Here is a 24314-nt window from a genome sequence, read left to right as displayed (position 1 = left end):
GCAGAGAGCAAGGCGGGGAGAGAGAGAATCCCAGACAGGCTCTGCCCCATGGTCAGTGCTGGGCCCATTGCAGGGCTCAGACTCATGAACCACGAGATCATGACCTGAGCCAAAGTCAGATGCTTAGCCAACCGAGCCACCCAGGTACCCCCGGAATGTGTTTAAAAAAAAGAAGAAGAATCGGAACCAACAATGAATGTGGGATTTTACATGAAAGTCCGGATTCCAGCTTATTTTGAAAAATGAAATCTTCTAACCACACTCGCCGTACATTTCTGCCTGGAGCTGTGCTGTGGCCTCCCCCACTAGGAAGGGCATGGACACGCTCTTTGCCACAGTCCGCACCGCTCCCTATGGTGCTCCTCACGGCAGCGCCGGCCACTTCCCCTCTCTTCTGCACGTAGCACCTGCAGGCATATGGTGTGTGAGGCCTGCTGTGGAGGGAAAGGCGGAGAGGGGGCCAGGAGAAGCCCCGGGGGCTTACAGGGAAGGTGGAGGAGGGGAGCTGGCATAAGAAGACTGAAGAGCAACCAGAGGGGAAGGCGAGAAAGGCAGCTGAGCCCAGTGCTGCTGACTCAGTCTGACATGATGAGGGACGTGTCTTTTGGTCCAGTCAAGGGGAGGTCACTGGTGATCTTGGCGGGAGCCACTGCATTCACAGGGTCCTGGTTGGAAAGGAGGCTGTGAGGCATTGAGGACCAAATGGAAGGAAAGAGAGACAGGATTGCAACCTTGTTCCAGAAGTTTGACTTTGAAGGACAACTTGTAGGGCTGAGAAACCACAGGGTAAACACGGCCCATCAGCCTGGAGCATTCATTTAGCTTGAATGTTTGGGGAGAATAATTTTTATGTCAAAAGCAAACAAATATTAGACGTCTTCTGTAAGCAGCAAGGCCTCTAAGGCGGGAGTGAAGACCAGACATACTGGATTGGGGCTAATATTGAGTGCTGTCTGTTTGCCAGGAACTGTGCTGACTCCTTTACATTCAGTATCGCCTATGGTTTTCACAAAGACCCTATGGAATGCATGTCTAGAATAATCTTTAGTTTGCAGATGAGCAAACAGGCCTGAGAGGTGCGCTTGCATGGCTGGTTAGTGACGGAGCTGGGATTTCAATATGGCTGTTCCGCTGAGTGTGTCTCCGCTGCTTCCCCCCGCCACCCCCCGCTCCTCCCCGGGGAAATGATTGCCCTGCTTGGCTGCATGTGTTGAAAATGCTTTCCACATTGAACTGCTATGATCCTTTTGTCAAAAATCAATTGGAAAAAAAAGTCAATTGGCCATATATTGTGTGGGTCTATTTTTGGACCCTTCTGTTTTCTTGCTCTACACGGCTCTCTCTTTGACAGTAGCACACTGCGTGGCAGTAGCACTGCTTTATAGTAAGTCTTGAAGTGAGGTAACTTCAGTCTTCCAACTTTGCTCTTTAAATTTTTTTTTAATGTTTATTTATTTTTGAAAGAGAGAAAGAGAGATAGACCATGAGTGGGGGAGGGGCAGAGAGAGAGAGGGGGAGACACAGAATCCAAAGCAGGCTCCAGGCTCTGAGCTGTCAGCACAGAGCCTGACGTGGGGCTCAAACCCACAAACCATGAGAACATGACCTGAGCCGAAGTCAGACTCTTAACTGACTGAGCCACCCACGTACCCCTACTTTGCTCTTTTTAAAAATTGCTTTGACTACTATAGGTTGGACATTTGCACATCTGTAAGTTTTAGGATTCTTTTGTCAGTTTCTATAAGAAGGCCCACTGGGGTTTTGTTTGGGACTGATTGTTAGGAGACTTGGCTCTCGTTTCATACAGATGTAGAAGGGCAGTCCACCCAAGCGTGTAACTGTAAGCTAGGGGCCGCTAACCTACAGGGTGAGGCGTGTCCGGAAAAGGAATGACGTAAGTGGTAGCCGATCTTGGGCCACAGTCGAGGAATGGCAGGGTGCCGTGAGGTCTTGGGCAAACACGATAACCCAAGCCCTGCGTAGGGAGGCGGTCGCTTCTCAGCTGCGTGCATTGTGGCCACACAAAAACGCGCACTCAGCGTTGTTTGATCTTTCAGCCAAGAGAAGATGGAAATCCAGATGTTTATACAGTCTTCCAGTGGGAAAGTGAATGTTTAAAGTATTGAGTGGGTCAGTATCCTGTGGGTCCACCAGAACTCTCTAGGCCAAACGTGGACCCTGGCCTGCCAGTGTGTGACCTCTGCCTTAGGCTACTCATTCTTTGGTGCTCATTTTCATCATCAGTGAGCATTATGGTGTTGAAGACAGTCTCCAAGGCTCTTTCTAAATCATTGACTCTGGATTTCAAAAGAGGAAAATAGCAAAGTTACTCACAGGTTTAGGAGGTAGTTGAGACTATCAACAGTGATGATAATTCTTTGAGAGGTTGTCCAGAGCATTACATTTTCTATCCCACTGTCATGTCTGTTCTCTCAATCCACACATTGTCTCTGTGAAGTAGACGGCAGAATAGTTTACCCAACCACGTGGGAGCTTCGGGTCACACAGCCAGGCCTCCGAACTCCAAACCCAGTTCTCTTTACTGTGGCGCGAAGTCTCTGAAGGCCGTAATAGGCGCTTGGGGCTGGGGACCCACCGTGGGAGATGGTGAGAGGGCCTGAGGCTCAGTGCGAGGCATGCCTCTAGCTAGATTCAGAACTTAGCTCGTTGAAGCGTTGTTGAAGCGTTGAGGCTTTCGCGCAAGAGTCAAAGCCTTCGTGAGCCCTCTCTGCAGGCGAGCACTTTGGCACATACTCATCTTGGTAAGACTGTGACTGGTGCGGTGACACACAGTTCAAAGTTTTTGTGTAAGTGAATAAATGGATGGATTGACGGAAGAAGGAATCAAAGGCTTTAGATCAAGAGGTCCAAGAGTCTGGCCTAGAGACTATCGAGGATAGAGAGTCAGGTGCTTCTTGGAAGAGTTTCGAGAATGTTAAGATCAAAAGCGGAGACTTTATTCTTGTAACTCAGCTGATAGATGGAAAAGGCTCACTGTGTCTTGGCGCTCAGATCTGGGTTTTGATGACTAGATTACAGCTGTCTCCCACTGCAGTATGTTTGAGAAAGTGAATATTGTGGGTATAAGGAAGTTAAGGCCACCAAAGGGTTTTGTATGCCTTTAAAAGGTCCAACCAGATACAGGCTTTTATCTTTTGGGAATGCATGTTGAAATATGGAATGATACGACGTCTGGATTTCTGTCGGTGAGGGGCGGCCTGAGTCGTGGAGCTGGCAAAGGTCAATCAAGACTGGATTCGGATAATCGTGGGAGCTGGATAGATGGGCTTTCCTTGTACCCATGTCTATTTTGTGTATATTTGAAATTTTTCATAATAAATGTAAAAACTAAACAAAACCTGTAAAAAACTAAAAAAAACTAAAGAGAGAGTGAGCAGGGGAGGGGCAGAGAGAGAGAGGGAGAGAGAGAATCCCAAGCAGGTTCCACACTGTCAGCTCAGAGCCTGACTTGGGCGATAAAAAATAACTTTATCTGTAAAAGCAGGATAATATGGGCTTGGTGGTTGCGGAAAGAGTTAGGGATGAAAGGGGCAAAGCACATGAGGACAGCATCTGGTACTTGTCATTATTATTAGACAAAGGGCCTCATAATGAAAGGGTAAAACCCTGCTTGAGGGTTCCCACCTACTGTGTCTTCTCTACATGAATTCTAAGCGCCAAGGGTTATATAACCACAGAGGTCATTTATTCTTTTAGAAACAGAACCCTTACAGACCAAATTGGTCCACCTTGGGGTTTCCAAGAACTGTAACCAGTTCATTGCCTTTGGGACTATGACGCAAGGAAGAGCTTGCAGAGGAAAAGGCGCATGAAATCAGTGGGGTGCCATTTGATACCTGTCGAATTGGCCTCCACATTTGCCCAGTTAATGATGATCTTCACCATTAGTGAGTTTTGTATGTGGAACAGTTTTCTCACATACACGTGGGCTACCCCGTGGGAAATCATTGTGGCATTCTGTACTGAGGGCCGTCTAAAGGCCCGTACCCAGAGACTTAGTACCCACTCTTTGGCATGCATCTAAAGACATAATGGAAAAGAAGAAATGTAATATGGCCGTTCAAAAAGGTTAATATTATAGAAAAGATTTCAGATGTGGGCCTGCAAGATCGTAGCTGATGATTACCACTATGCAGCTATCACACATGGAGATGGAGACTGGAGAAGAGCATGTAAAAGGGAAAATAGTTAGATTCACAGAGTGTGGCTTAGTTTTCCTTTAAGAAAGTCTTTTACTGGGGCGCCTGGGTGGCTTAGTCGGTTAAGCGTCCGACTTTCGCTTGGGTCATGATCTCGCGGTTCGTGGGTTCGAGCCCCGCGTCGGCTCTGTGCTGACTGCCAGCTCAGAGCCTGGAGCCTGTTTCAGTCTATGACTCCCTCTCTCTCTGACCCTCCCCTGCTCACGCTGTCTCTCTCTCTCTCTCCTAGAAATAAATAAAACATTAAAAAAAAAAATTAAAAAAAAAAAAGAAATTCTTTTACTGCTGTTAAAAGATTGTGCCTGCGCACCTACACACATATTCAAAGACCTTGCAAAGAGCTTACTATTACAGTGCATGAGACATTTGGAACATGGGTGAATCCTTCCCCAAAACAGGCTAATCAAAAATCAGAAAGTGGGGCACCTGGGTGGCTCAGTTGGTTAAGCGTCCAACTTCTGCTCAGGTCATGATCTCACAGTTTGTGGGTTGAGCCCCACATCGAGCTCTCTGCTGTAAGCACAGAACCTCTGTCTCCCTCCCTCTAACATTAAAAAAAAAAAAAAGAATTGGAGAACCTGAGTGGCTCAGTCAGTTAAGTGTCCGACATCGGCTCAGGTCATGATCTCATGGTTTGTGAGTTCAAGCCCTGTGTCAGGCTCTGTGCTGACAGCTCAGAGCCTGGAGCCTGCTTTGGATTTTGTGTCTCCCTCTCTCTCTGCCCCTCCCCCGCTCATGCTCTGTCTCTCTCTGTCTCAAAAATAAATAAACATTAAAAAAAGGATTAACTGGATGTACATACTGTGGAATATTACCAAAAAAAAAAAAAAAAATCAGAAGGCACCCGAAACCTGAAGGTTTTAGGTAGAAAAAGGTAGAAAAGAAATTGAAACCAAGACTTTTGCCCTTGAGCCTTTTTGCTACAGAACAACAGACACTGATGCTCCTTCCAGATCTTTGCTGTCCTCTCTTAACTGCCTTGAAATCTCTTTGTTTCCAGGTCCAATTCCAGAAGCTTCAGCAGCTCCGCCTTACACAGTACCATGGAGGATCCCTACCAAACGTGAGCCAGCTACGGAGCAGTGCACCGGAGTTCCAGGTACCACCAGATCTTTCCTTCCTTCAGCCTGCAATGGGTGTAAAAAAAAAAAAAAAAAAAAGAGGTTGTCCTTAAAAAGATTAGATCTCGAAGGCTGGAGTTCAGTGTTCTTTTGGGAAGTCCACCATTCTTTCTCCTGGCTTCCGCAGCATGAGATAGTGTTATCTCACGAGCTAGTGGTTTAAGGCTGCACTGTCTCATAGAACCATGAACCGTGCCATGAGCCACACATATAATTCAAACCTTTCTAATAGCTGCAGTAAAGAAAAAGAAACAGGTGTAATTTTAATATTATTTAAATGTCTTCGTTATTTAACCAGTATCTCAGAAATACTATCTCAACATATAAGCAGTGGAACAAACACAAAGGAGATGTTTCACATTCTTTTTTAAGTCAGTCTTTGAAATCTGGTGGGTGCTGTGTGCTTACTGCCCATCTGCGTTCAGACTCACCAAGTTCACTGCCTTCATGTGGTGGTCTTCTGCCATCTTGGACAGGACGGATCGAAGGCACAGATACGTGGTCTCCTTTGCACTTAGATTAGTGCAGTGTCACAGGTGCGTTCATCACTCCTGTCGGTGGGGAGTCTTGTTCAAAACAGTGTGGAACTGATACTTCAGACAATGGTATGCGATACTGTTGTTAAGATCCAGGGGAGACTTAACTTAGATACCCTAGTCTCTGAGAAATCAGGAGCCTGTCTAATTAGACAATTTAAGATTTGGTGTTAAAGTTGGAATATAAACCTTGAGACAGAACGAAAGTTGTTTATTTGGATGCCTCTCGATTGTCAAAGTACTGTCTTCTTTCTTTGTTGTAAAAGCCGGGTTCACTTGTTTGATGATGTCCCATAAGGCGAAAGTATTATTTAAAATAGAGACTTTCATTTTGAGAGTGCTAATAGGAGCTCTTAAATATGATGGTTATTAGAAAAAGTACAGTATGAACATGTTGTACCTTATTACACTGGAGTCTTGTTTTTACTATATTGACGTTGGAATCTCGCTGTAGTGTTGCCCACTTTGGGGCATCTACCTCTATAGATCACGTGATCTTCTACATGGGGCCATTGGATTGTTCGGTATCCAGATGAAGTGGAACTGTGCTTTATGCTGGGTTTCATGCTTCTGAAAATAGAACACTGTTGAGTGTTTTGATTTGGTTTTGGTTTGGTTTGCTGTGTCTGAGATCCTGGTTTTGTGGTACTTTATAGTCAACTTTAGAGGAATACAGAACTTCCTAGCCTGCCCCTGTCCTGTGGCCATGGGGAATGAATAGGACAGAGTAAGAGCCCTTGACTTTCTTAAGATTCTTTCTTTGGATACTGTCTTTGCTTTGAAACAATCACAAATTTACAGAAAAATTGAAAGTTCAGTACAAATAACTTAAATTTTTTTTATGTTTTTATTTTATTTTTGATAGAGACAGAGTGCGAGCTGGGGAGGGGCAGAGAGAGAGGGAGACACAGAATCCAAAGGCTCCGGGCTCTGAGCTGTCAGCACTGAGCCTGATGCAGGTCTCAGACTCACAAACTATGAGATCATGACCTGAGCTGAAGTTGGATGCCTAACTGACTGAGCCACCCAGGCGCCCCACTTTTTTTTTTTTTTTTTTTTTTTTTACACCCCTTGAGAGGATAAGTTGCTAACCTGATCCTCTATCAACCCAAAATATTTCACTGTGTATTCTCCTTAAGCAAGGATGTTGTCCCTCATAACTAAAACGGAGCCATCAAAATCAGAAAATGAGCAGTGGCACGTTCTTGCCATCTGCTCCCCAGACCCCGTTTGCGTGTGGTTTCAACGCATGGCCTATTATGGCCCTTCTAGCAAAAGGATCTGGTTCAGACTCACATGTGTTTAGTTATTGTCCTCCGTCTCCTTCAGTTTAGAACGGGTTTTTAGTCTTTTATCTTTGACAATTAAAAATGTGTATTATTTTATTTTATTATTTTTACTTTTGTGACCTGGCCACTTTCGAAGACCACCAGCCAGGAATTTTGTAGAATATCCCCAGTTGGGGTTTGTCTGACGTGTGGTTTTGGTGGGAATGGCATGGAAGTGACCCTCTTGCTGTATCCCCTTGAGGGGGTGATTTTCATCTGTCCTGCTACTAACGGTGTTCACTTCGATCTGTGAAGGTGGCATGTGCCCAGCTTCTTCGCATTAAAGTTTTCCTTCCCCTTTGTGATGAATAGATGCTTTGTGAGGAGATACTTTATCCTGCTCCTGATCAAACTTCTTTACATCTTTTTATTTATTTCTGTTTATCTGGTTTTGTGGCTTCTTTAATTCACTGTGTTAGAGTCTCTATTACTGTTACTTTGCTGCCCACATTATCCCCGGTCGGGCCAATAGAGGCCTCCTTCCTGGGATTCTTGACAAACTGAGAAGAAAAAGGAATCCCAGGAACACAGATTTAAAAAAAAATTTTTTTAATTTTAAGTAGGTTCCAGACCCAGTGGCAGGGCTTGAACTCATGACCCGGAGATCAAGAGTCACATGCTCTGCTGACTGAGCCAGCCAGGCACCCCCAGGCTTTTTTTTTTTTTAAGTAAACTTTTTTGAAGTGTAATTAACCTGTAATACAATTGACCTGTCTTAGGCATACAGTTCCGTGGTGTATAATCACCGCCGTAGTCAGGATTCGGACCAGTTCTGTCATCCCCCAGAAGTTCCTTCATGTCCCTTTGTGATCTGGCTCCACGCCCCCACCTCCAGCCTCTGGAAACCACTGCTCTGTCGCTTTGCCTGTCCCAGGGTATCCTCTAAAGGGAAACAAAAGCATGCAATTTTACGAGTTCTTCTTTCACTGAGCAGATTGCATTGAGAAGCGTCTGCATTGTGCATGTGTGAGTTTTCCAGAGCTGCGGTTACAAAGCGCCGTGAGCTGGGTGGCTTACGGCAGCAGACATTTCTTCGCCTGCAGTCCTGAGGCTAGAGGTCCGAGCTCAAGGTGTCAGTGGGACCCTGCTCTTGGAAGGCTCTAGGAAGGGTCCTTCTTTGCCTCTTCCTGGCTTCTGTTGGTTCCCAGGTGCCCCTTGGCCCATCGCCGTTCACTCCAGCCTCTGCCTCTGTTCTGCCAGACCTTCTTCCCTGTTTGTATGTGTCTCCGGGTCCAAAGCTCCCTCCCCCTTCTTTTTTTTAAACGTTTGAGGTTCTCTGATTCTGTTTCTTTTATTATTATTGTTATTTTTAATGTTTCGTTTATTTCTGAGAGAGAGAGAGAGGTAGCGTGAGCAGGGGAGGGTCAGAGAGAGAGAGAGAGACAAAGAATCTGAAGCAGCTCCAGGCTCTGAGCTAGTTGTCAGCACAGACGTCAACGCGTGGCTCGAACCCACGAGCCGTGAGATCGTGACCTGAGCCGAAGTCGGACGCTTAACTGACTGAGCCACCCAGGTGCCCTCCGCCCTTCTTTTTTAAAGATACTGTCACTGGGTCAGGGGCCCACTCGAATCCAGTATGACCCCATTTAGTTTGATTATATCCGCAAAGATTCTGTTTCCAAATAAGATCACATTCACAGGTACTTAACCTTATCTTTTCAGGGGAACTTAACTCCCTGCATTGCATTTATCTGGAGTTTATTGCTTTTAATTCCATTATATGGGCGCTAGGGTTCCTTTATCCACCCATCAGTTAACGGGCATTTGGATTACTTCCATACTTCGGCAGTTGTGCACAAAGGTATTCACATATAGTTTCTGTGTAAATCCCTGGAGCGGAACTGCCGGGGCACATGGCAAGCATAGCTTCAACCTTACAAGAAGCTGCCAAACCGTTTTATAGTGCGCCTGTGCTGTTTCACATTCCCACCGGCAGTGTACGGGAGGGTGCCAGCGATTCTGCCCTGCTTTCCAGCACTTTGTACTCCAATATTTCAGTGGGTTTTTTTTAATGGTGACAAAAACACAACATAAAATTTACCATCGTAACTGTTTTTAAGCGTACAGTTCAGTAGTGTCAAGTATATTCCCGTGGTTGGGCAACCAGTCTCCAGAACTTTCCATCTTACAAAACTAAAGCTCTGTTCTCATTAAACAACAGCTCTCCGCTTCCTCCTCCCTCCTCCCCCCCCCACCCCCCCGCCCAGGCCCCCATAACCAGTGTTCTCCTTTCCGCCTCTATGGATTTGAGTACTCTGGGCGCTTCCTGTAAGTGGAATCCTCCAGTACTTGTCTTCTCCCGATTGGCTTATTTCACTTAGCACAGCGTCCTTGAGGGTCATCCATATGGTAGCACGTGACAAGATTTCCTTTTTAAGGCACAGTAGTATTCTGTTGCATGTAGAGAGCACGTTTTGTATATCTGTTCACCTGTCACGGACATTGGGTTGCTTCTGTGTCCAGGCTGCTGTGAATAAAGCCTCTGCGAACAGTGGTGTGAAAATGTCTCATAGACACCCTGATTTCAGTTCTTCTGGGGGCACACTCAGGAGGGCCTTGCTGGATCAGGTGGTAATTTGATTTTAAACATTTTGAGTAACAGCTCTGTCGTTTTCCGTTGTGTCTGCACCGTTTTACGTTCTGTCCCAGCAGTGCACGGGGGTTCCGGCTTGTCCACAACCTCCCCAACACTTGTGTTCTGCTTCTGTTTGTTTTATAGTCATCGTCCTGATGGCTGTGAGGTGGTGGGATTGCAGTTTAAAAGATTTTTGTCATTCTAGTGCATATGTAGTGGTATATTATTATTATTTTTTAATGTTTATTTTTGAGAGAGAGAGCAAGCTGTGGAGGGCCAGAGAGAGGGGGGCCAGAGGACCTGAAGAAGGTTCCCTGGACTGACAGCAGGGAGCCCAGTGCGGGGCTTGAACTCACGAACCGTGAGATCATGACCTGAGCTGAAGTCAGACGCTTAACCTGCTGAGCCACCCGGGTGCCCTCGTACCACCCAGTCTTGATTGAAAGCCTTACCTTTACAGGCAGGCTTGGAATCCGATCGTGAGAGTCTTCCAACTTTGCTCTTTTTTAAAATGTTGTGTGGTTTATTGTAGTTCCTTCATTTATCCATAGCACTGCAGGGTCAGTTTGTCGGTTTGTACAGAGAAAGCCTGCTGGGAATTAGACGGGGTTGCATGCGATCTGATATCAGGTTGGAGAGAATTGACATCTCAATGATAATGAGTCTCCCAACCCATAAACGTGGTGCAGAAGCACAAATTTTGATTCGAGTTAAGTTGCTTATAATTATTTACTTAGACACAGTTCTGTCCCTTTTATGTCTGTAGATCATTTGGAGTTTACCAGATGTTTTCCCATCCATTATCATACTTGATCGTTACTACAACGTTAGTTCGGTCACCACAGTACTGTTTTAATATTGGCGACAGAGCAGTTTTCTATCCCAGTGGAAGATCTCAAACACATTCTTTTCCTTTAACGCGTTGGGCCATTTTACAGAGAACAGAAGCGCATCGGATGTGCAAACCAGACCTGGCTTCTCAGGCTGCCCCTGATGGTCCTCAGCAAGGGGCGGGCCGTCAGTGGGGGGGTGGCTGGAGTCAGGGCTCTAGGCAGGGCCTGGGGTCTGTGCCCCGAAGGCCTAGAGGAGGAGGTGGCACTGTCTTCTCCGAAGGCTCGGCCTGCGTCTCTGGGTTAGGGGAGAACCAGCCGTTCTGCAGCTTGGGCCCAGCCTGCCTCACAGCTACGGCACCGCCTGGTGTGGGGCCCAGCCGTCAGGTGGCTGCAGAGGGGGCTTCAGTCTGTGGGGGTCCGGCCATCCAGCCGTGCTTGCAGCATCTCCTAGCCTCTGTGCCACCTGCCTTGTCCTTTCTAATTGCATCACTAAAAACTCATGGCGCTTTTTACATTCATTTTAACAAAATTGCATCATCTTGTTGATAACTGAGGGTTTAAAAGTTCTAGCTAATTCAGGGAACAATCTGATAGCCAAAGGGAGAAAGCCGTGCTGCATGGCAGTAAAGGCATGGAGGGCCAGGTCCAGGCCGGCGATTTCCTTGAGGCCTGCTGCCCATGTGAGAGCGTATAATGAGGCCTTGAATGTGCACAGTAAGTATGGGAGAAGAGCAGAACTTCTTTGGCTGCTAGTTCAGTTTTCATGGCTTTCTTTTCAAAATTTTATAAGATTCTTAAAAAAAATTACTAGCAAAAGATACTGTTATCAGTCAAATTCCAACAAATGGAAAACATCAGTAGTAATATTAATCTAAAATACTATTGATAATAGCCAGCATTTAGTGAGGACATGCTGTGAACCATACACTTCATTAAACTTTGTGTAGGTGATTTAATCTTCACAAAACGCTTTGGGACTATTGTTGTCTGGGGCTCATCTCTTCATTTTTCTAGGAGTTTTTGCTTTTTTTTTTTTTTTAATGTTTGTTTTTGAGAGAGAGATAGAGGGAGAGAGACAGAGTGTGAGCAGGTCAGGGGCAGAGAGAGAGAGAGCGGGAGACACAGAATCTGAAGCAGGCTGAGCTGTCAGCACAGAGTCTGATGTGGGACTCGAACCCATGAACTGTGAGATCATGACCTGAGCTGAAGTGGGATGCTTCACTGAAGGAGCCACCCAGGCGCCCCACGGAGTTTTTGCTTTTGATGATCTGTTGCTCTGTCACTTCAGCACATGAAACTTGAATCATGCCCAGATACGCAGAAAACAGGTAACATCCCTCTTCATGCTGTGGCTTTCTCTTTCGGTACTTTTTGCCGAGACCATAAATATTTTTAAGAAAATCAGCATGTTTACCGCATATGTAGTTTCGTATCTTGTTCTCTCACATCATAAACACTTCCTCACATGTTTCAGTGGTCTTCAAAAGCATAATTGCTGGTGACTTAACGATATTCTATGACACGGATGTCCCACCGTTTACCTGCTCCTTCATCATTGGACATATTGTTAGGTTGTTTTCTCTATTTGTTCGTAGGACGTGTGTGTGTGTGTGTGTGTGTGTGTGTGTGTGTGTGTTGATCAGTAAATGGAAAAGGGAAAAATTGAATTCAAACATAATTGACTAAATTGTAATCAATAATTTAAAAAAAATCCAGCCACTTGATCAAACATTTAAATCTTTATTTCATATGTTATCAGTGCTAAGTTAGAATACACAAAGGGAAAAAAAGATTGCATTTATAATAGCTTAACAATATGTAAGTAGGTATGTATAAAACATGTTGTTTTACTTAAGAAACTTAAAAGAATTGGATTTAAAAAAAAGTAAGGCATGAGAGAATATTGCCTTCACTTTGAAAATCTATTGAAAGTTAGGAGTCCCTCCTGAGACAGATATATCCACACATACACATGTTCTGGTACACTTTCTTTCTTTCTTTTTTTTTTTTTTAATTTTTTTAATGTTTATTTTTGAGGGAGAGGGAGAACGCGTGAGAGTGAGCAGGAAAAGGGCAGAGGGAGAGGGAGACACAGAATCCAAAGCAGGCTCCAGCTCTGAGCTGTCAGCACCGAGCCTGATGTGGAGCTCGAACTCATGAATCTTGAGATCATGACCTGAGCTGAAGTCGGACGCCTAGCCGACTGAGCCCCCAGGCGCCCCTGGTTCACTTCTTAGAAAACGTGTCATTAGGGAAGATTTCAAACATCTCAAACACTCATTTTTGCATGCATTTTGATCCCATGGGAACACTGTTGGCCTAAGATGATTTATACTTATTTATAAGTTTGTATTAAATATTTAAAAAAATCACTTGCCCTAACTTCCTGTGCCTGGTTTTCTGAATCTGTAAGATGTATCCATAGGAAATCGTGGACAGCGTTTCAGTTAACTGGGTACAAGGCTGAACAGGCAGAAGGAAGTTATTTGAAATCTTTGCCTTTGCTCCCTTAATCCTCAAGCAGCCTGTTAGCAGCTTTTGAAACCTCCTGTGTCCTCATGTGGAAAATCCAGTCCTGTCCACGTATCTGAATGCCAGATCTTGAGAGCTGCTTCTCTGAATTTCAGAGGAGTAGCATAAGTAGGGTACGAGTTCAGCATGTATCATCCAGACACCTTCACTTCCTACAGCCAGAGCTCATCTCTCAGCTCTGGCCGCTCTGCTCGTCCTCACTGAAGGCTGGGACGGCCTGAGAAGACCTGGGGGGCAGAAACGGGTTTGGATGGAGCACTGAGATCTACCCGCCCACCCCATGGCACGAGGGACATTCCCGGCCTCCGGAGCTGAACTCCAAGCAGGTGAGAAGCTAGGCCATGAAACAAGACAGATTGATTCTCACTGAGTCTCCTCGCAGACTGCGTAGGGCAGGATGAGTAGATGAACATCTTGTGTCCTTCGTTCCGAAGGGAAGAGCTGAGGTTCCTCGCTGCCACCGTGAAGGCTCTGGAGCGGCTGCAGACCACCGAACCCTGGGTCCCCCTAGGCACAGCACAGAATTCCCTGAACTGTGTGATGATAATGAGGATCACTTGATGAGCATTGGTACATGGATTTAGTGAATGCAGAATATAAGCAGAAGGGCTTTGGAAACTGATGTCCAAATCTACTGTCAGTCATTAACACAAGTAGTGCTTAGAGACGCTTTCGAAGGAGGAAGTTTGTGTTAACCACTTTCTACTCTTTTTGTTCAGGCCTCTCCTTATTTCCTCTCCCCACAACCCCAAGGCCTACCCTCTCCATGTATGGTAGGCACTCGCAAGAGGTGGCTATTTACGTTTAAATTAATGAAGATGAAATTTCAGAATTCATTTCCTTAGGCACACAGCCCTGTGGCTGGTGGCTCCTGGCCTGGTGGGAGCATCCTCATGCTGAGCTCTGGGACCCAGTCTCAGCCCTGGCCAGCCTCCCCGCCCCCTTCCAGCCCGCCCTCCTCTCCTTCATCAGCCAGGCAGATTTCTCTGCCCTGGCTAAAGTGCTTATTTGGATTATAAGAAAAGCATTCAGATTAAATTGCATACAAAAAAAATTGTAGCCTTCTCTGAGGCTCTGAGGCGCGTGCATTTCAAAAGAGGATGCTTGGGGGTGTCCTGGGTGACTCAGTCTGTTAAGCGTCCCACTCTTGGTTTTGGCTCAGATTGTGATCTTAAAGTTCGTGGGTTCAAGCCCTGCATCGGGCTCTGTGCTGACAGCATGGAGCTTGCTTGGGATTCTCTCTCTCTCTCTCTCTCTCTCTCTCTCTCTCTCTCTTCCTCTTTCTCTGCCCTTCCCCTGCTCAATCTCTCTTTCTCAAAATAAACATTAAAAAAAAAAAAAAGAATACTTGCCAAATCAAATCTCCAGTGGGCAGAATTTCTCACAATGAAAGGTGGCAATTAATCAGAAAGCCTGTGTGGAAGGGCTCATCCTTGAATGATAGCACGTGTACACACATGCACACACACGTGCACACGAGTGCATACGTGCGTACACATGTGCACACACACGGAGCACATGGGCATCCAAACGAACAGACCCACCTGGGGACGGCTTTGTGTTCTGCCCCCTTCCCCCTCCAGAGAGCAGTTCACTACTCTTCCTTTTCACTTCTCATTAACTGACCGGCCGATAAATGATAAATAAATTCAGCACATATTTCCCATCCAGGTACTAACCAGGCCCAATGCTTAGCTTCTGAGATCAGATGAGATCGTGTGCATTCAGGGTGGTATGGCCGTAGACGATTCAGCACATACATATATATTTTAAATAGTTTATTGTCAAGTTGGTTTCCATATAACACCCAGTGCTCATCCCCACAAGTGCCCTCCTCCATGCCCATCACCCCCCTTCCTCTCCCCCTGACCCCCATCAGCCCTCAGTTTGTTCTCAGCATTCAAGAGTCTCTCATGGTTTGCCTCTCTCCCTCTCCCCTACTACTTTCCCCTTCTTCTCCCCAGTGGTCCTCTGTTAAGTTCCTCCTAATCCCCCTGTACGTGCAAACATATGGTATCTGTCCTCCTCTGCCTGACTTACTGCGCTCAGCATCCATCCATGTTTCCTTCTTTCTCACTGCCATGTCGTATTCCATGGTATAGATAAACCACATCTTCTTGATCCATTCGTCAGTTGATGGACACTTAGGCGCTTTCCATGTTTTGGCTGTTGTTGAGAGTCAGCACATATTTTTTAAGCACCTGCTACGGTGCTTCTGTATGAGGCGCGGGAAACAGAAGTGACTACGTCGTCCCCTCCACCAAAGATTGCCGCCCGGTTAGCCCTCGCTTGGCCCCGCCAGCTCTGTGACCTGAAGGTTGGTGGCTTGCATCCGACCACTGCCCCTCGCCCATAGCAGGCTGCCTGACCTCAGCCGTGAGTGATCCCAAAGGGTGATGTCTTGAGTCACAGATGAGGGAGTGTCCACAGAGGCCTTGAAGCTGCCCCTCGTACCACCTGTCCTCCTTCAGACAGTCTGTCTGTCTCTGCCTTCAGCCCCCGGCTCCTCATATTTCCTGACCATCCCTCATCACTTCTTTTGCCCCCTAGAGCTTGGGCAGTGACACGCGGGGTGAACTGGCCACCAGCCTCTGCTTGTGCTGGGCGCTCCCCAGGAGAAGGCTCCGGTGTCAGGAGGGGCCTGTGTCCTGGCCTGTGACCCTGGGCACGCCCTCCCCTCTCTCGGCCTGTTTGTTCACATGGAAAGTAGGGACAGTCGTATTTACCCATAGATGATGGGGGCATGGAGGCATCACCAAGGGCTTTGAGCTGGAGTGAGCCAAGGAAGCTGGGAGGGAGGGCTGACTCCTTCCCAAGTCCCTCACCGGCCCCTGGTTATGTGTGCGCATTCGGTGCAGCCCCGTGGCCTCTGTGGCACAGTCATCGTCGGCTCAAAAGTTAAAAGTGGGAAGGAATTTTGTTCCCAAGGTCATAAACCTTAGCCAGCGTGGCTCTTGGGTACAGCACGCTCTCTGCCAGCCATGGAACAATACCCTTTTATCCCCATACCAGCAGATATAACGGGACAGGGCTGTGACCTTCTGCATGAGAGATAGGAGACGTTCACACATTATTTTAGCATGTTTCATTCCCAGGAAAGATTTCCACAGATGACTAATACCTATTTTATGTTATGTCTTAGTTTCTTTTTTGGAGAATGACATTTTTCTGACCTTGTCCCTAAATTCTGCTTAGGAGTCCGAACCTCAAACTGCATGCATTTTGCAACCATGATTTTTTTTTTTTAACTATTTCTGTGTTTGATTTGCTCACTGGTTTACCTTTGACTTCTGACTCCCCAAATCATCTCTTCTGCTTGAGGAAATAGTGAGACACACAGAAAGGGGCTTATTTAATAGCTTTGGAATGCACATCTGTCCCAAAATAGGAACTGTGACCAAGACTATGGTAGCCGTATTTTTAAAACAGACTTCGGCAGTACTTTTCCCTTCCTCTTAATCTAATGCAACGTATCGAATAGCAGACTTACGAAGTGAAAGAGGAAAGTATAGAACTCATGAATCTCTAGCCGTGGGTAACGAAGGTCTTTGAAATGGTGCAGGGGGCAGGGAACCGCGGCCTCACACACCAAATGACAAACATCCGCACCCAGGGGCACTTGATCACGGAGGCTGGAGCTTTGCCGCGTTCATTCCGCCCTTCACATGCTCCTGGTTATTCACGCCCTGGAGGGTCAGGCATAGCACGGGGCTCCAGATAGCGCTTTTAGCGAGCACTTGTGTGCCGGTAGTTCATTTCCGTGCCAGAGAAGTTGCAAGAGATGGAAACTTCTGAGAATCCATCTGTGGGATGAAACAGCGGAAAGTGCAGCGAGGACTAAACGCGCCAACATGAGCTTTGTTTACAAATCCAAGCTCTAGGGCAGGGCCGCCTGGGTGGCTCAGTCGGCCGAGCATCTGACTCTTGATTTTAGCTTAGGCCATGATCTCATGGTTCGTGGGTTTGAGTCCTGCGAGTCTACACAGTACGATGGCTGGAAGGCGAGACTCCGATTTTCAAATCCGCTGCCTCCCTGCTGTGCGGCTTTGGGCGGATCACTTAACGTCACCCACTGCCTCAGTTTCCTCAGCTATGCAGGGGGGATGGCAACAATGCTAACATCAGAGTTTTGCTGTGAGGAATAAACGAGTTCATGTACCTAACAGTCTTAGGGCAGAGCCCAGCGCAGGGGGGACTGTGTGGGGGAGTCTGACTCTCAGGATTATCACCGCCCCATGCACCCCCCCACCCCCCCCTCCCCGCTAGCCTCACCTCTGGAGCTGCTCCTGCACCGCCAGGCCTGTTCCAACCCCTTGTCTCTGCATGGGCAGAGTAGGGGTGCGGGGGGAGCTCCCTCAGGGGTGGTGAAGGGGGGAGGCGCTGGGCCTGGAGTGGCAGGAATGTGCGGTGGTCACTGCTGCCGCCACTGCGGCGGCTCCCAGCCCGGGGGCGCGCCACGCTGTGAGACGTGTCACAGGTTAACTTGTTCCTACTGACCGCGGAAAACCTGCAAGGTTAATGTGAGTCAGGAGAACACGTTTTCAGAAAGCCATTAGAGCTACATCAAGGTTGTCCCCACCATATCGTCCCTGCTGGTCACTCCCATTTTGGGAAGCGGAGAGTGCCCACGGAAGGCAGCTCTGCGCCCCCAGGGTGGGGCACAGCCCAGGGACACCGGTTGGAACACGGGTCCAGCATCCCAACGCTGAGTGCCCTGTGTGGTGGCAGAAAACGTGTTTGAGAACCGCTGGTCATGGGGTGCCGAGCTGTCCGCCACAGAGGGCGCTGCACACACTCTCTTGGTCATGCTGTTCCACGTGACGAAACTGTTCCCACTGCTTGCCAGACTGCAGTACCCAGAGCCGAGCCTTCTTATCCTGTCCAGACATGTGTCCATGCAGGGAAAATACGTATTTGACTGTTGAAATCACTTTTCTGTTATAGTAAACAGCCATTGTAACTTGTCCTGATTTTATTCATTAAGTAATATTTATTGAGTGCCTGTTATGAATGAGGTATTATTGGATTTATGAGGATCATTAAGAAAATATCCATTTAAGAAGCTTATAGCTAAGCTTGATGGACAGGTCACAGACACGGGAACTGCAACTGAGAAACATTGATTCTAGAATTCTTTTTCTTCTTTAGCTTCAATGTTTAAACTTTTACATTCAGGAAAAGTAATACATTGTATATATTTACAGCTTGTTCTGAAAGTCTTTATTCATTATAAAAGCAATACATGCTCATTGCACACCATTTGGAAAATATGTAAAAATTAAAAAGGAACAGAAAAAATACATTGTCAACAAAAATTACCACTTTAATGTGTTTTTTTTTTAAGTTACTTTCAGGGGCTCCTGGATGGCTCAGTCGGTTAAACATCCAGTTTCTGCTCAGGTCGTGATCTCACAGTCAATGGGTTCGAGCCCCACGTTGGGCTCTGTGCTGACAGCTCAGAGCCTGGACCTGCTTCAGATTCTGTCTCCCTCTCTCTCTGCCCCTCCCCCGCTTGCATGTGCTCTCTCTCTCAAAAATAAATAAACATTAAAAAAAAAGTTATTTTAATGCAACTTGTACATAGGTAATCTCTATATTTATACCGTTTTTTTTCATTTCAGCCATTGTGTAATCATTATTTCTCTATGTTATTAGAATAGTTTATAAGTATAATTTTAATGGCAAAATATTTCATCATATATGATTTATGACCACTCCCTCTATATGTTGGACATTTTGGGTTGGTTTCAATTTTTCTTTATTATAAGCAGTATAATAACAAACACCATGGTGTATAAGTCCTTTGTATTTGCGATCGTAGATTTCCACAGGTGGGACTGTTCAGCCAGAGTAGAAATATTTGTGAGGTCATTAATACACGTGCCTTTGGTGCTTTTTGGCACAGATACTTAACCTAACAAAAACATTTTTTTGCTTTGCTTTGAATATTCATTACCTTAACTGTAAGAGATCCTAAGCCTTTGCACATGCAGCATTCTGCGTGTTGACTATTCCAGAATGACTCCAAAGTTCATGACATAAAGCAGTTTGCGTATTTACTGAAGCACAGAATCAATCCCATGGGCCTTGGGGCTGGTGTGGCAGTCCAGCGCCTCGGCCGCCAGCGCCTGTGGATGCCCGGTTCCTGCTTCGTCGGGCTTCGTGGTTTCCTGCAGCTGCTCTCAGACATCGCCTTATCAATCTGATTTTATTTTTAATATGGAGAACTTTTGTGAAAGCTGAAATGGCTGTTCATCGATGGCGTACACAGGCATAGATCTGTATCAGAGAAACGGGACCCAAGGCAAACCCAGGAGTTTGCACAGGTATTTCCATGTTAACAAGCATGAAGATTTGCAAAAGTCCTCTCCTCTCCAGTTGCTCAGTAGTAGGTGTGAAACTGTCATTTCGGGTAAAGAAGTGCACTTTCATCTTTAGTGCCGGTGGAAGAAATTATGCTCTCTACAGTAACTCGTGAAATGGTTCTATGTGCCTTTATAAGAAAGCATGAAAATAAATACTCAGATGAAACCCTCAGACGGTGAGCCGCTCGGGATATTGTCCCCTTCCTTGCTTTAATTTTAAAAGAAGTTCTTTGTATTTGGGTGGGAACATCTTATCCTCCAGCTAGGAAAAACAGAGCGTGTGTAGAATGCAATTTCATCAACGTCGAGGAGTCTGAGAACGAGCGCAGGGAAGGAGACATTGCTTAGGCCGATCACACTAATTCTGCTTAACCTTGCACTTGTAAGCGCCCACCTCCCAGGCCGCAGACCAAGAGCAGCCTCCCCCTCAGCCTTTCATCTGGGCTGTTGCTCCCTGAGGTTGCTTCCCCCCCTCTTGTCGGGCCCCCACCACTCTTCTGGCTTTTGTTTAGCAGTCCGCTGGAAAACTGGCACCCCAACTCTTCTCCTCCTGGGACCTGCCCTTCACCCCTCCCCATGAGGGTCCCAGACACATGCAAGTCTCTTTTGGAGGGACTCGGGTTTTTGTTCACCTGCACCTTTCACAGGGTGATTGGCCTGGTGGCCTGCCTACGTTCAAGGCCTAGAATCAGTCTATCATACCCCAGCGTCACCTGATGACATGGCCGTGGGTGCAGATGGAGTCAGGTCCGTCTGGGTTCTGGCTTCCGTCCCAGCCTGCTGTCCCAGCCGGCCGGGTCCCCTGCCCCCTGCCCCCTGACCGGCCAGCCTGTCGCCCGGCCATCTCTAGGACCCAGCCCCATCTGAGGGAGACCCGCTCATCTCTAAGACCCGGCCCCATCTGAGGCAGAGGGACTGAGGCTGCCTCCCACTCAGGAATTGGGCTATGAGGCCCCGTGTTGGCTTGCGCCTTGGCTCTGACAGCTGGACTCTTGTCTGGTGCCAGAATCCCATGGTAACCTGCTCATGTCCCTGTGCCTGGTTTTTTATCAGCTTCCCTCCCAGGGACTGACGTCCTGATCCAAAACACAGTGACCGATGCACTTTCCTGATTTTGCCTCTCCAACTGGAGTCCAGAGCGTGCTGGCCCTCTCACTCGTCTGCAGGGCCTGTGGTCAGGAAGCCTCTGTTCTGGACACTTCTCCCAGCAAATGGCAACTCCGTTCTCCCAGCTCCTTAGGTCCAAACCTTGGAGTCATCCTTAACTCCTCCCCGAGTGTCCCACTGCACATCTGAGCCTTCAGCAAGTTCTTGGTTCCACATGAAAACTATGCCCAGACTCTGACTGCCTGTGGTCTGAGCCACTGTCTTCTATTCCCTGGACTCTGGCACAGAGCCTCCTGTCTGCCCCCCTGGCTTCCGTCCTTGTCCCCTTCCACGTCTTCTTGACAGTGCCATCTCAGTGACCCGTTTAAAATAGGAGCCAGGGGCGCCTGGGGGGGCTCAGTCGGTTAAGCATCCAACTTCAGCTCAGGCCATGATCTCACTGTCTCTGAGTTCGAGCCCCACATCAGGCTCTGTGCTGACAGCTCGGAGCCTGGAGCTGCTTTGGATTCTGTGACTCCCTCTCTCTCTCTGCCCCTCCCCTGCTCACTCTCTCTCTTATTTTTGAGAGAGAGAGACATCAAAAATAAATAAGCATTAAAAAAGGTATCTTAAAATAGCCAGACCATATCACTTGTCTTTCCAGAACCCTCCAACGGCTTCCCCCTCACTTGGTGCAGAGCCAAAGTACTGAGTGCAGCAATACCCGGAAGGGGGCCCGCTCAGCTCCCTGCCCTCACCTACTGCATATAGGTCTGCCTCCTTCCTCGCTCTCTCCCCTCGAGCCACGCTCACCCTTTCCTCTGTTTGAAGCCTCCCTAGGATCTCTCTGCCCAGAACACTCTTCCCAGGACAGTGGACAGCGGACAGCGCGTGGCTCCCTTCCTCCCGTCTTGGGGCTTTGCTCCGCCGCCTCCCATCAGCAAGGCCTCCTCTCTCTCAAATTACAGCCCCCTCCCCGCTTTCTCCCGCTCAGCCCTTTCTCCTCCTTACTGTCTGACACACCGTATGTTTCTTTTATTTTATCTTCCTGATACCCGTCTCCTCACCAGTCTGCATCAGAGTGTAAGCTCCATGCGGGCAGGGGCACTCCGGTTCACTGCCTGATTTCCCAGGTCTGGACCGACGCCCGGCCAGGGTACGAGTTCACTGACTCTCTGTGGAATGAATGCGTCAGAGAGTTGAAGATTTGCCAAGTGGCAGCACTGACCACCCCTCCCCCCTGCATTTTATATGCATTACCCCATCGCGTTCTCACTGCACCCTTGCAGGAAGGTCCTTTTGTGATTCCCGTTTTGCCCGCGAGGAAAGCTGAGTCCTTGGTTAAGTGGCTTGACTTAAGAGGGTCCAAGCTATGACACAGCTCTCCCGGTGGGGCGGCGCCATCGGAGTAAACACAGGCCTGTGTTCAAGTCCCAGACCTGTCAGTTACTGGTCCAGGTAGAAGCTCTTCAAGCTTGAGTTCAGTCAAGAAATATGGGTGGTTCTCTCTTAGGTGGAGTGAGATCCTGGTATCTTCATGGGCACTTTCTTGATTGGTGGTCTGAGGATGCTATTTTTTTCACATATTTATTGGCCATTCATGTTTCTTCGGGGAGTTTCCTGTCCATAACCTCTGCCAACCTTTCTCTCTCTTTCTTTTCTTTTTCTTGTCAAATTGCAGGAGTTGTTTGTACATCAGAGATACAAGTTGTCCTGTGTGTTACAGAGTTTCCCTCCCACTAACATTAGTCTTTTAGTAACGTTTTTGGAATACTCCTTTTATTCATATAGTTAGAAGCCCAGCGTTGGTGATTGGTCCCATCAGTGAGAATACAGATTATTCATTCAACAAATATTTACAGAGTGCTAGAACCTTGTGGGCTATTCCCTCAGCGGGGACAGCTGTAAATCCTTTCAGCTTTTAGTCTGCGTCACTGATGGTGGCTCGCGGCTTCAGTTTTAGCAGATTCTTGAAAGAGAATGTGTTTTCTTAGAGTCAAGTAGACCCAAACATTTCCCAGACTTTGGCCACATAATCAGAAATTTCAAAAGAGTTCTGGAATTTATGGGCTTGGCTCCAGATGGTCAGGCATACGTTGTCTTCTCTGCTGGGCTCACCCCACCCTCCCTGCAGCCAGGCAGCGTGAGCAGGGCGGCTGATGACTGCCTCGGACGTGCCCTGTGGGGCGGACCGCGGGGCAGCCTCACAAACCAGACGCACGATTCGTGCAGTCCGAACCCGAGAGGCTCTGTGCAGTCGTGTGACGCGACGGGCTGCACGTGCGTCCTCTGAGGCCTGGCTGTCGCAGCCCCCGGGGAGCAAGGCCGCCCGCCTGCCCGCCCTGCAGGTCCAGGGTGGGTCTGAATCACGAAAACATGTTGACTGTCACCTATGCTCAGCCTCCACTTCCGTCTGTGGGGGTGTCTCACATGAGAACCATCCCGTTGGCCACCGGGGTCGCAGCACAGCCAGTCCCTCGCACACCTTTAACACCACACACGCCCTTGCTCTGAAGAAGCAGCTTCAGGCAACCTCTTCCACGGGTCTCTACAGCCTGCTGCCCGGCACGTCACAGCAGACGCAGTGTTCACGTTCACGCCGTGTCCCAGCACGGGGCTTCAGGCGTCAGGCCGGGGGGTATGGCTCCTGGGGTCACCACTGGCTTAGCACTGGGACCGTAGACAAGTTCCTTGACCTGTGTCTGCCTCCACGCACCCATCTGCCGTGTGGCCGCTCCGTGGTACCTCCTGGAAAGTTGGCGTGAGGATTAAACGAGTTAATGCGTGCGTGTCCTCAGAACCACACCCAGCACGTACTTATTGCTCAATAAATGGTGCACAGTTCCTGCTGCGCGCTCTCCCGTCGGGCCGACTTCTGGTAGCTGGGCCTGCCGGCCTTCTGATTTCGCCTCAACAGGCCGTCGGTACCACGTTCCTCCATCTCCCTGCAGGCACCCCTCCTAGGGCTGGAGACCTACGCTTTGGCTATTTTTATAAAGCTTCTTAAATTCCAGACAGGCCGCTTAGATCCTACCCATTCTTTTCTGACTAGCTGAAAACACGTTTACTGAAAGTCCTCCTGGGCCCGTCGTGGGGTCAGCCGGGCTATGCATCAATGAGGGAATCCCTGGAGACAAGGCAGGCCCGGGGCAGGGGTGTGGTCGGGAGGGGGCAGCAGAGCAGCCCCCGTCCCTGGATTCCCTCACACTTCGGCTCTAGGTGAAGCTCAGATCATACTGATTCCCTCTTCCCCAGGCCACCCGTGGCCGGCCAGGTCGTACTGGAGAGGGAGGAACGCTATATGTAGAGCAGCGCTGCGTCCAGCTAAACCGGCTGCACGTCCTCACCTCTTTATGGGGAGGCCCGGGAGGCTCAGTCAGCTGAGGGTCTGACTCTTGGTTTTGGCTCAGGTCGTGATCCCAAGGTCTTGAGATCAAGTCCTGCGTCGGGCTCTGTGCTGAGCGTGGAGCCTGCTTGGGATTCTCGCTCTCTTTCCCTGTGCACCCCCCTGTCCCCCGCTTGCACATATACACACACACACTTTGTCTCTCTCAAAAAAATATTATAAAAAAAATAAAAAGATAAAAAATTAAGTTCTCACAATTTTTTGGCCGTGGAACCCGCCAGAGTTTTGTCCCAGTTCCCTGCAGTTTCACAATCATCAGGACCAGCATCGGCCCCTCTGTTATGAAACAGCCAGTTTTCGTACTTTAAAATG

At 48.0% G+C, this 24314-nt stretch overlaps 1 protein-coding gene across 2 annotated transcripts in view; it reads left to right on the top strand.

Moving 5' to 3' along the window:
* CRTC3 (CREB regulated transcription coactivator 3) overlaps positions 1-24314 on the top strand; it is a 97836-nt gene that overhangs the window by 5482 nt on the left and 68040 nt on the right. For both annotated transcript variants that reach the window (XM_039257530.1, XM_039257521.1), the window contains exon 2: positions 5221-5319. In XM_039257530.1, the coding sequence (XP_039113461.1) occupies positions 5221-5319 (99 nt within the window). The remainder of the gene's footprint in view (positions 1-5220; positions 5320-24314) is intronic.

This window comes from Hyaena hyaena, unplaced genomic scaffold (genome assembly GCF_003009895.1).
Source record: "Hyaena hyaena isolate Hyena2069 unplaced genomic scaffold, ASM300989v1 scaffold_13, whole genome shotgun sequence".
Classification (NCBI taxonomy): Eukaryota; Metazoa; Chordata; class Mammalia; order Carnivora; family Hyaenidae; genus Hyaena; species Hyaena hyaena.
The sequence above is the reverse complement of the archived record's forward strand: the minus strand, read 5'-3'. Positions and strand labels throughout refer to the sequence as shown.